The sequence below is a fragment of the Artibeus jamaicensis genome, unplaced genomic scaffold (genome assembly GCF_021234435.1).
Source record: "Artibeus jamaicensis isolate MK-2021 breed Jamaican fruit bat unplaced genomic scaffold, CSHL_Jam_final contig_700, whole genome shotgun sequence".
Taxonomy (NCBI): Eukaryota; Metazoa; Chordata; class Mammalia; order Chiroptera; family Phyllostomidae; genus Artibeus; species Artibeus jamaicensis.
This window is the reverse complement of record NW_026521930.1, coordinates 171,299-184,331: the sequence shown is the minus strand read 5'-3', so window position 1 is coordinate 184,331 and position 13,033 is coordinate 171,299. Positions and strand designations below refer to the sequence as shown.

General features: G+C 40.3%; 1 protein-coding gene across 1 annotated transcript in view; it reads right to left on the bottom strand.

The window, feature by feature from the left end:
- Positions 1-13,033, bottom strand: part of OTOA (otoancorin) — a 69,195-nt gene that overhangs the window by 33,730 nt on the left and 22,432 nt on the right. Inside the window, exons 8-10 of the mRNA XM_037144193.2 lie at positions 11,641-11,744; positions 8,947-9,047; positions 1,698-1,837 (exon numbers count right to left, since the gene is read on the bottom strand). Of these exons, the coding sequence (XP_037000088.2) occupies positions 1,698-1,837; positions 8,947-9,047; positions 11,641-11,744 (345 nt within the window). The remainder of the gene's footprint in view (positions 1-1,697; positions 1,838-8,946; positions 9,048-11,640; positions 11,745-13,033) is intronic.

Genomic DNA, 13,033 nt, shown 5'->3' with positions numbered 1-13,033 from the left:
AAAGCATGGTGCAGGGGTAGGGACAGAAAACTCCCATTTCCCACCTCAATACAAAGTGTTTGTCCACCAAGGCAGTCTCTGGTCAGAGATTCATTTCCAGGATGCTGTACAACCTATACACCCAGATGATAATGACTTTGAAAAGAAAGAAAGAGACAAGACAGTATAGGGGCAGAAGTGGGACCTGAACCCTGGTCCAGCTGGGACCACCATACCCAGTGGTTAAGAGCATGGATTTAGGCCAATGCGAGTGTGAGGCCCAGCTCTATGGAATCCCCAGCAAGTCACTTAACTTCTCTGCTAGGTTGCTGTCCACAGTTGTGCAGTGCACACTCCTGACTACTGTACAGAGTGGGCCAGCTTCTCTGAATCTTTATTAAAGGGGAGGTTTGCTTTGTTCACCAGAGCACATCATAATAAATTTGATGAATGTAGAAATGAGGAGTACTGTGAGAGTTAAATGAGAATCAACATACCAAATGGTTAACTCGCTTCCTGGCAGATACCAAGAATACATTCATTAATGGATGCTCTTAGCATTAGTACGACATCTACTTGACTTCACATGGCCAGACCACCTAGCTGACTATACTCAACCTGGCTCCATCCTCTTGGAAAGACTCTGACCTGCTCAGACATGTCCATGGGAGAGCAACCAGGTCAGAGAAAGGATCTGAAATTGTGTCTAATGAGATGACTCGGGGGAGGCGAAGACTGAATATTAATAACCATATTAAGAATAATATCTCTTGAGCACTGAACTGTGTGTCAGGTGTCTGTAATCCTTCCAAGGGCCTTAATCAGGTAGGCAGATTATTATCCCCCATCTCACAGACAGGGACACTAACATGGCCCAAATCACACAACTTACAAGTTGCAGAGCCAGGATCCAACCTAGAAAGTCTGATTCCAGGTCCCATGTTCTTAACCACTAAGCTATTTTTTGTGTGTAACCAGAGAAATATGGGACCCATGCTAATAGGTGAAAATTACTAGGGATAGGAGAAGAAGGGGTAACAGTTTTATATAAGAATATTCTCTACTGGTGAGTTTGGAAAATTTAAGGTACTACAATAATGTCAGAGTAAGTAAAATTAAGTAATATCACTGTGACAGTAAGGCCCTGGGAGATGAAGAAAAGGTGACTGAACAGTGCTCCCCACCCGTCCCCACTGCATGCCCCATCCTCCTGACATTCAAACTCCTTCTGGGGTCACAGCTCCTGGCCCTCCCCTACTGGAAATGGCTGCTAGGGGATCAGGTTACAGTCAGTAAATTCCAGAGCTCATTTTACCTGGGTGGGGTTAGGGGGCTAGATAACCCATCTGAGAGTCTAGGTAACAAGTGGTTCACAAATAGATAACCCAGGAGCTATTTCCAACACCTGACCCAACCTTATAGGAATCACACATTTACCTTGGGATGGACAGAATACAGAGTATTCAAACCTTAGCACTTAATAAAGTTCATAAAATGCCTGGCATGCAGGAGGTGCTCAGAGAGCATCTGTCCCCTTCTCCCCTTCAGGAGCTCTTTAGGGGTCTCTTTGGGGAAACACCTGCCCTCACATGCATAGAGACTCTTCACAGACTCATCACCCCCCTTCTGTCCAGGGACCTTTTGCTGCTCAGGGGAGCCGGATGCTTAGATCCCTTCCTGGGAAACAGCCCTGAAGGCCCAGAGCCCTGGCCCCTTGCCTGTGGATGGTAGAGGTATTCCTCATGTCGAAGTTGGAGGAGTCGATCCTCTCCAGAAATGCCTGGGCTAGCTCAGGCGTGATATCATAGACTGTGTCCAACTGCTTGGTGGCATTGTCATAGCTGATAAACAGCCCAATCTAGAGGACAAGGACAGGAAGATCAGTGAGGAGGACTGATGTGGCTCCGTGCCAGACCACTGTGGTGCACGTGCTGTGCGACCCCAGACACTCGGATACGCCCACTTCTCATTGTCACAGATTTCTTAAATGTCTGTCACTGCTCTTGTAGTTTCTTCTTCAACCCAGCCATTATTTAAGAAAGTATTATTTTTTAATATCCAAGAAGCCAAACTTCTTAAAAAGCGAATATTTGCACATTTACTTCTAGATTTGTTGTAGGGAGGTTAGAGAATGTGGTCTATAAATTTTCTGCTTTGGGGAGTCAGAGGTTTTTTTATAGATGAGCTTAAAAATGGCCCTCAGGCAATAAAAAATGCATGTTGTCTTTGTAAGATTAAAAAGCAAATAAGGGGTTTCAAGATGGCGGTGGACTAGGACGGAGCAGAGACCAGTTCCTAGTATAAAAGAGACAGAAATCTATCCGATCGAAGGAGGTGAGGCCAGCAAGCCAGCAGTTGCCAAGCATATATGAAAATAAGAGACCAGAAACCTCATCGGTCACGGAGGAACCAGAAGAGTCACAATCAACTTGAAAATATAAAAAGACCAGAGCTGGACCCATAGAAGAGGCCTCCCAATAGTAGAGCCAGAGAGACAAATTGCACATTGTTGTAGAAGAGAAGCCACAAGTTGCTGCATATTTGAGTAGGTGGAAGCAGAGAACAACAGGATAACCAAAAGAGGCTGCACCATTGAAATTCACAGGCATTCCACCACAAAAGTTCATACCATAAACCCAGGGTGTCAAAACAGATTAATCTAAGAAGCTGAGGCTAACAAGAAGAGTCTCACAAACAATGGGAAGACAAAGAAACAATCCCCAAATGAAAGGAAAGGAGGAATCCTCAGAAAGAATGTTAGATGAAACAGAGGCAAGTCAACTATCAGATACTGAATTCAAAGCACTGGTGATCAGGAATTTCAAAGAGCTCACAATCAGCTACCAGAAACTACAGGGAAGTTACAATGATCTCACTGTGAACTATATCAACATGAAAAAGGAAATGGAAATTATTAGCAAGGGCAAGGGGAAATGAAGAATACAATTTCTGAATTAAAAAACACAGTGGAAAGCATTAAAAATAGGGTGGATCAAACAGAAGATCGGATTAGTGAATTGGAGGACAAAGTAGAAAGCATCTCACAGAAAGAACAGGAAAGGGAAAAGAGGCTCAGAAAGAATGAAGAGAGATTAAGAGAAATGCAAGACAATATGAAACGTAATAATATCCGAATAATAGGAATACCAGAAGGAGAAGAAGAAGAACAAGGGATAGAAAACATATTTGAAAGAGTAATGAGAGAAAATTTCCCTAATTTGACAAAAGAAAAAGTCACACAAATCCAGGAATCACACAGAGTCCCATTCAAGAGGAACCCAAAGAGGCCCACTTCAAGACACATCATCATTAAAATGGCAAACTTCCAAGACAAAGAGAGAATCTTAAAGGCAGCAAGGGAGAAAAAAGAAATAACTTACAAGGGCGTCCCAATAAGGTTAGCCACTGACTTCTCAATGGAAACACTCCAAGCAAGAAGAGAATGGCAAGAAATATTCCAAGTAATGAGAAACAGAGGCCTACAACCAAGGCTACTTTACCCAGCAAGGCTCTCAATCAAGATAGAAGGCCAAATAAAGAGCTTCCAAGACAAAAGAAGTCTAAAAGAATTTGCTGCCACCAAGCCAGCTCTACAAGATATACTAAAAGGTCTGCTTTAAGGAAAGGAAGGAAAAGAGACAGACAGAGAGGAACACAGGTACAAAAATGGCAATGAATAAGTACCTATCAATAATAACCTTAAAGGTAAATGGATTAAATGCTCCAATCAAAAGACACAGAATAGCTCAATGGATAAGAAAGCATGACCCACACATATGCTGCCTACAAGAGACCCACCTCAGGACAAAAGACCATCACAGACTAAAAGTGAAAGGCTGGAAACAAATTTTCCAAGCAAATGGACAAGAAAAAAAAGCTGGGGTAGCAATTCTCATATCAGACAAAATAGACTTCAAAAAAAGAGCCATAAAGAGTGACCCAGAAGGTCACTTCATAATACTCAAGGGAAGAATCCACCAAGAAGACATTAACATCATAAATATATATGCACCCAACATAGGAGCACCAAAATATATAAGAAAAATCTTAGAGGAATTCAAGAAAGATATAGACAGCAACACAATTATAGTGGGGGATTTTAACACCCCACTATCAAAAATGGACAGATCTTCCAAACAAAATATCAACAAAGACATTGCGGCATTAAACAACACCCTTGATGAAATGGACCTAACTGATATATACAGAGCTCTTCACCCCAAAGAAGCTAAATACACATTCTTTTCAAATGCACATAGAACATTCTCAAAGATAGACCACATGATAGGGCACAAAACAAGCCTCAACAAATTCAAGAATATTGAAATCATACCAAGCATTTTCTCTGACCATAAGGGACTGAAACTGGAAACCAACCCCAAAGGAAAAAACCCAAAACACCCAAAATCATGGAGACTGAACGGTATGCTATAAAACGATGAATGGGTCAAGAATGAAATTAGGGAAGAAATCAAAACGTTTCTGGAAACAAATGAAAATGATCTCACAACAACCCAAAACTTATGGGATACAGCCAAGGCAGTCCTGAGAGGGAAGTGTATAGCAATACAGGCCTACCTAAAAAAAACAGAAACATTTCAAACAAATGACCTTACTCTACGCCTGCAAGAACTCGAGGAACAACAACAAAAACAGCCCAAAGCAAGTAGAAGGAAGGAAATAACTAAGATCAGAGCAGAACTAAATGACATAGAGATTAAAAGTACAATTCTAAAGATCAATGAATCCAGGAGTTGGTTCTTTGAAAAAATAAACAAAATAGACAAGCCTTTAAGTAGGCTCATCAAGAAAAGAAGGGAACAGACACAAATAAACACAATCAGAAATGAAAGAGGAGAGATTACAACTGATACCACAGAAATAGAAGGGATTGTAAGAAATTACTATGAAGAACTGTATGCCAAGAAATTTGAAAACCTAGGGGAAATGGACACATTTCTAGAAAAATATAATCTCCCAAAACTCAATGAAAAAGAAGTAGAACACCTGAATAGACCAATAACAGCAAAAGAAATTGAAGCAGTAATCAAAAAACTCCCATCACACAAAAGCCCTGGACCAGATGGATTCACAGGAGAATTCTACAAAGCATTTAAGGAAGAGCTAACCCCCATTCTTCACAGACTATTCCAAAAAATCCAAAAGGATGGAAAACTCCCTAACTCCTTTTATGAAGCCAGCATCATCCTAATTCCAAAACCAGATAGAGATACAACAAAGAAAGAAAACTTCAGGCCAATATCGCTGATGAACATAGATGCTAAAATCCTCAACAAAATATTAGCAAATCGCATCCAACAATATATCCAAAAGATTATACACCATGACCAAGTGGGATTCATCCCAGGGATGCAAGGATAGTTCAACATTCGCAAAACAGTAAATGTAATTCATCACATAAACAAAAGCAAAGACAAAAACCACATGATCATATCAATAGATGCAGAAAAAGCTTTCGATAAGGTACAACACCCATTTATGATAAAAACACTCAGCAAAATGGGAATAGAGGGAACATTCCTCAATATAATAAAGGCCATTTATGAGAGACCTACAGCCAATATCATACTAAATGGACAAAAACTAAAAGCTTTTCCACTAAGATCAGGAACAAGACAAGGATGTCCACTTTCCAGTGGACAGTAGTGGACTATTGAATAGTCCACTACTATTCAATATAGTATTAGAAGTTTTGGCCACAGCGATCAGGCAGGAAAAGGACATAAAAGGCATTCAAATAGGAAAGGAGGAAACAAAATTGTCACTGTTTGCAGATGACATGATAGTGTACATGGAAAATCCTATAGACTCTACCGAAAAACTGCTCCAACTAATTAATGAATTTGGCAAAACAGCAGGATACAAAGTCAATATCCAGAAATCAAAGGCATTTTTGTATACGAACAATGAATCAGCAGAAGCAGAAATCAAGGAAAAAATCCCATTCGATATAGCAAAAAGAAAAATAAAATATCTGGGAATAAACCTAACCAAAGAGGTAAAAGACCTGTATGCAGAAAACTACACAGCACTGAAGAAAGAAATCAGGGAAGACACAAACAAATGGAAACATATACCGTGTTCATGGATTGGAAGAATTAACATCATCAAAATGTCCATACTACCCAAAGCAATATACAGATTCAATGCAATACCTATTAAAGTACCAATGGCGTATTTCACAGACATAGAACAAACACTTCAAAAATTTGTATGGAATCATAAATGAGCCCGAATAGCAGCTGCTCTTTTGAGAAAGAAGAACAAAGTAGGAGGGATCACAATACCTGATATCAAACTGTATTACAAAGCCACTGTAATCAAAACAGCCTGGTACTGGCATAAAAACAGGCACATAGACCAATGGAACAGAACAGAGAGTCCAGAAATCAACCCAACTCTCTACAGTCAATTAATATTCGACAAAGGGGGCAGTAACATAAAATGGAGTAAAGATAGCCTCTTCAGCAAATGGTGTTGGGAGAACTGGACAGCTACGTGCAAAAAAATGAAACTTGAGCACCAACTTACACCATACACCAAAATAAATTCAAGGTGGATAAAAGACTTAAATATAAGCCATGACACCATTAAAGTCCTAGAGGAGAACATTGGCAAGAAAATCTCAGATATTCCACGCAGCAACATTTTTACGGATATGTGCCCTAGAGCAAGGAATATAAAGGAAAGAATAAACAAATGGGATCTCATCAAAATAAAAAGCTTCTGCATGGCTAAAGAAAACAGTATTAAATTAAAAAGACAACCAACTGTATGGGAAAACATATTTGCCAATGATACCTCAGACAAAGGTTTAATCTCCAAAATATACAAAGAACTTACACGACTCCACTCTAGGAAGACATCGAACCCAATTAAAAAATGGGAAAAGGACTTGAACAGACACTTCTCTAAAGAGGACATACAGAATATCCAGAGACACATGAAGAGATGCTCAATATCGTTAGCTATCAGAGAGATGCAAATTAAAACCACAATGAGATACCACTTTACCCCAGTCAGGATGGCTATAATAGACAAAGCAACAAACAACAAATGTTGGAGAGGGTGTGGGGAAAAGGGGACCTTAGTTCACTGTTGGTGAGATTGCAGACTGGTACAACCATTATGGAAAACAGTATGGAATTTTCTCAGAAAAATAAAAATCGACCTGCCTTTTGACCCAGCAATTCCACTGCTAGGATTATACCCCAAGAATCCTAAAACATCAATTTCAAAGAACCTATGCACCACAATGTTCATAGCAGCACAATTTACAATAGCCAAGAGTTAGAAGCAACCTAGGTGCCCATCAGTAAATGAATGGATCAAAAAATTGTGGTACATATACACCATGGAATTCTATGCAGCAGAGAGAAAGAAGGAGCTACTACCTTTTGCAACAACATGGATGGAACTGGAAAGCATTATGCTGAGTGAAATAGGCCAGGCATTGAAGGACAAATACCATATGATCTCACCTTTGACAGGAAGCTAAAGAATAAAACAAACAAGCAAACAGAATAAAAACAAAGACGCTGAAATAGAGAACAAGTGGGCAGCGACCAGAGGGGAGAGGGAAGGGAACTTAAGGGGAAAAAAGGGGGAGGGATTTTGAGGAACAAGTATGAAAGACACAGAGATGAGGACTGGGGGGGGGGGGGGGATGGGAGGGAGGGGGGAGACCGGGCGGGGGGGGGGGGGGTGGGATGGGAGAAATAGATTAAAAAAAAATAAAAATAAATAAAAATAAAAATAAATAAAATAAAAAGCAAATAAGAATAAAAAGAATCTAAATAGTATATTCATATCTTTCTGTTCTTGTTCACTTTTTGCCTGTGTCCAAGGGTATCCATATTGACATCCCCTATATTTCAACACAGTTATTCTGCGCTTAAAAGACTTAGAAGGTTGCCTCTCCCTGATAGATTACTCTTTGTCCATATAAAAATGCCCCTTAATGTTGGCATTCTTATTTCATTTTCCTTTTCTACACTTTTAGACAAAGGAGAGAAGTTGCAAATGGACTCTTGATCTTAGAAATTGTGTCCTAATGCCTAGCTTCCTCAGAATTTAACCTCTATCTGCTTCCTGAAATTCATCCAGCACTGGCAGGGTAAAATGGAGGTTTAAAATGGAGAGACATTGGACATATTCCCAGCCTCCTAGGTGAAAAAGAGTAACTTAGTGTTGCCTCTGATATCAAAGTAACCAGGCATCACCGGGTCAGCTGGCCAATGAACAAGTCTGTCATTTGAGGCAAAGACTTCTCTCACTGGCCAGGAGACAGCCAGGGCACACGGGAGGAAAACTGGAGGTGAGCCCCAAGCTATCCATGAGTGCCTCCGCGCTGGCAGGTTTCTTTGCAGGCTGCATTCCAGAGTCAGGGCACCCAAGGGATTTTAGTGTCACTGGATCAACATCGGCAGGAGAGAAATAGGCTGACCATGAGTTAAGTAACCTTAGAACAGAGTTAAAATCCAATCATTACTCCTGCTAAAGTAACAATAAAGTAGCAGTAAAAGTAGCTATAAATAAACCTAGCTATTAATCCATGTTACTTTTGATTTGGAGTCATGCTTCCCGGGGCTGGAAATGCAATAGCTATTGTCCTTGGCCTTTTTTGAGGATAAAAATACTCTTAAGTGATTTTTGGTTCATAGCCAACATTCTCTTTCTATCATGTTTGTCCCCATCAGAGCTATCTCAATTGATCACAATTCTTTTTCTTTTCTTAGTTCTCCTATGCTAGAACACAATCCAATGACTGACTACTGAGGCCTTATTCCAGAGTTTTCCTTAGATACCCAGATATATTGGGTTGAAGAAGGCGTCCAGTTTCCAGGGCACCTCACCTGGCTGGCTGAACATGAGAGGCTTAAAATATACCTTACTCTAGATGTACTGTATTAGTAAGGGGGCATTAAGTGTACTTTCCCAACTTACTTCTACAGGACTAATTTTCATAATTTCTTCAAGTGATAGGTGAACCATATATCTGCCCAAGATCCATAAGTTTTCTGCGCTGACCCATGAAACAGAGTTATCTGCAAGAAAATAAATAAATGGGTGAATTAGTAAATAAACAAATAAAAGCCTCTACACTAGAGTGTGACTGTCAAAAGCATCTTTGTTATTAGGACCTCCTTGTTATATTCCTTAATTCATCAGTTCATTTGATGGCCATTCACAGACAGCCTCCTACCCACAAGACACTATACCACACATCAGGAAGCATGGGTGCCTGCCATCTGAACACTCAGTAGAAACATAGCTTACTTGTTAAGACTTAAGAGCACAGAATAGACTTCCAGCCAAGATGGAGATGTAGGTAGACACACTGTGCCTCCTTGCACAACCAAAATAAAGACAACAACAATTTATAAACAAAACAACAACCAGAACAGACAGAAAATTGAACTGTATGGAAGTTGAACAATCAAGGAGATAAAATAGACACATTCATCCAGACTGGTAAGCGGGGTGAGTCGGGCACCTGGACAAACAGGGGTCACAACACAAAAAGTGGTGGCACTGAGAGTGAAAGGCACCTTGGGCGTGCAAGACTGCAGCAGGAGGACCATGGGCATGAGGTGGCAATGGGCAGACCCAGCAAGATGGCGATTGTGAAGCGAGGCACTGCAGGCAAGGCAGCTGACTGGGCAGCAGTCCCACATTCGCACGCAGATAAACCAGGCAAAATTAGAGAGCGAGACTGATCATGCAACCCAGAGTCCCAGCACATGGAAATAAAGCCTCAAAACACGATTGAAAACATCTGTGGGGGTCAAGGTGCAGGGAGAGACTCCCCGCCTCACAGGACATTTTGTTGGAGAGACCCACAGGGTCCTAGAATGTATACAAGCCCACCCACACGGGAATCAGCACCAGAAAGGCCATTTGCCTAGGGGAAGTGGCAGAGGGGACTGAGATCCTACAGACAGTGGAGCAAGCACCATTGTTCCCTTTCGGACTCCGCCCCCACATACGGCATCACAACACAGCCACTGGGTTGCCCAGCCTGGAGAAACATCTAAGGCTCTACCCCTCATATGTAACAAGCACCACAACACACACAAAAAAATGGCCCAAATGGAAGAACAGATCAAAGCTCCACAGCAAATACAACTAAGAGACCAAGAGATAGCCAACCTATCAGATGCACAGTTCAAAGCACTGTTGATCAGGATGCTCACAGAATTGGTTGAATTTGGTTGCAAATTAGATGAAAAAGTGAAGGCTATGCTAAGAGAAATGAAGGAAAATGTACAGGGAACCAATAGTGATGGGAAGAGAACTGGGACTTCCAGCCAAACCAGCTGACCATGTTTCTATACTGCCTGCAAGCTTGGTTTTTACACTTTTCAATACTTGAAAGAAAAATCAAAAGAAAAATATTTTGTGGCACATGAAATTCATATTTCAGTGTTCATGAATAAGGTTTTATTGGGACACAGCCACACTTGTTCATCTATTGCTTATGTCTGCTTTTGCTATAACATCAGAGTTTAATAGTTGAGACACAGACCATAGTTCTACAATGTCTAAAATATTTACTCTGTCACCTCATAAAAAATATGTGCCCAGCCCTGTTCTCTCTCTCTCTCTCTCTCTCTCTCTCTCTCTCTCTCTCTCTCTCTCTCTCTCTCTCTCTGTCTTTCTCTCTCATTCTCCCTCTCTCCCACTCTAATTTACTTGTTTGGACATTTTCTCCACTCACCCTTCTCCAATAAAACAATAGCTCCATGAACAAACACTATGTTATGCTTCTCTGTATCCCCAGTGGCTGACAAATAGTAGGCTTTTAAAAACTGTTTTAAAAGTTTATTCTGTTTACATTACTGACATTAAACATTCAACAAGTTAAAGCTTACCTTAAAAATTGTTTATATTACTAATCTACAGACAATCTTTTTTCTATATTTCTCTTCTCTTTGTTTTTTTATTGTGATAAAGTACACCTAACAAATTTATCATCTTAACCATTTTCAGTGTACAGTTGAGTAGTAGTAAGTACATTCACACTGTTGTGCAACAATTACCATCATCCATCTCCAGAACTTTTTTCATCTTGCAAAACTGAAACACTACTCCTTAAACACTAACTCCTCACCCACCTCCTCCCAGTCTTCACAACCAACATTCTACTTTCTGTCACTGTGAATTTGACCCATCTAGAGGGACATAGCAGATTTTTAATAAACATCTCTCAAATAAATGAATCCTGATCTATTTCTGTTTGGGTTGCCAAGAAGCTTAGTGCTAAATTTCTTCATTTTATTTCCTAGATTTTATTTTAAAAATTATCTTATGCCACTTTAATACAGATTTTGAACCTGTACCCTTAGTCTAAAAGTTCTCCTCATATGTCGGATGCCATCACTGTTTGTATCCCTCTAAAAAACCAGGCCACACTGCCAACTGTGAGGTATGATACATCCTTAGTTCAGGCTTCCACATGGGAAAAGGGCACGTGTTTCATTTCACAAGTCACACCACATTGTTTCTGGAAGTTGGGGGAGGGACAGATAAAAATTATAAGTAACACTGAAATCAAATCTGTCTTCAGAGATGAAGCACCTCTTTTTTTAAGGATGGACACCCCCTACAAAGCAATGCCACATCAAAACACAGGCTCACCAGTAGATTTGGAGGATGTCTGCAAAACACCAGCCATCCAGGAGTAGAGAGCTTGCTGGGAATGGGCCGAGGTTTGGTCATAGAGGTCTCTGAATACCGCAGATCTGAAGGACACAAACACAGGGAGGGGGGGGCAAGTAAGGAACAGACAGGTGGAGTCTCTCTTGTGTTAATAAAAGCCCTCCTCCTTCCCTTGCTATATGGGGTGCTTTACCCATTTCTCCTTGGCCCCTCAGTTAAATACATTCCCAAGACTAGTTTCCACTTCCTCACTTCAGAGTTGGGTTTTTTTTTTTGTAACAGTTTGATTGAGACTATAATTCACATACCATATAATTTGCCCATTTAAAATATACACTTTAGTGGGTTTAAGTCTATTCATAAAGATGTACAACCATCACCACAATCAATTTTGGAACATTTAAGCACCTCAAAAAAAATCCCGTATCCTTTAGCTATCAACCTTCAACCTCTAGTCATCCCCACTTCTACAAACCACTCATTTACTTTCTGTCTCTACATATTTGCCTCTTCTAGACATTTTTGAGCAATAAAATTAGACAATATGTCATCTTTGTGACTGATTCCTTTTATTTAACATGATGTTTTCAAAGTTCATGCATGTTATAGCATGAGTTAGTACTCATTTCTTTTCATAGCCAAATAATATTCCACTATGTAGACAGATCACATTTTGTTTATCCATTCATCAGTTGAAGGGCATGTAAGTGGTTTCCACCCTTTGCCCATTATAAATAACACTGCTGTAAACATTCATGTACAAGTTTTTGTGTGGACATATGTTTTCATCTCTCTTGGACACATATGAAGGAGTGAGCTTCCTGAGTTAAGTAAAAACTCTACATTTAGCCTTTTGAGAAACTGCCAGACTGTTTTCCAAAGTAGCTTCATCAATTTACATTCTCACCAACAGTGTGTGAAGGTTCTGATTTATCCACATCTTGACCAACACTTGTTATTGTCTGATGTTTTGTTTGTAGACATCCTGCTGGGTGTGAAGCATCTAGATCACTTTTAAGCCCTTGAAATCTGGTTTCCTTACCACCACACCACTCCCTGTGATCCAAGTTACTAGTGACCCCCGTGGTGCCATGTCCAGTGGTCCCATTTGGTCCAAATATGAGTCAACCTTTCATAGAATTTTGTACTGATCACCATTCTGGCTTATGCTGCAAAACAGCTGAGTCTCCTTGTCTTGGAAACCTTCCTTCACTCCTACCCACCACCACTGACAATCAATTCACCAAATGACCAATTCATAAGCCTTTGCTAAGCTTAAACTTCATCCTTTTCACTTTCCCAGTCACTGCCTACATGAACAAGCCAACTTTCCCTTAAGTCCATCTTAATATCTTATTTCTGCATTTTTCAT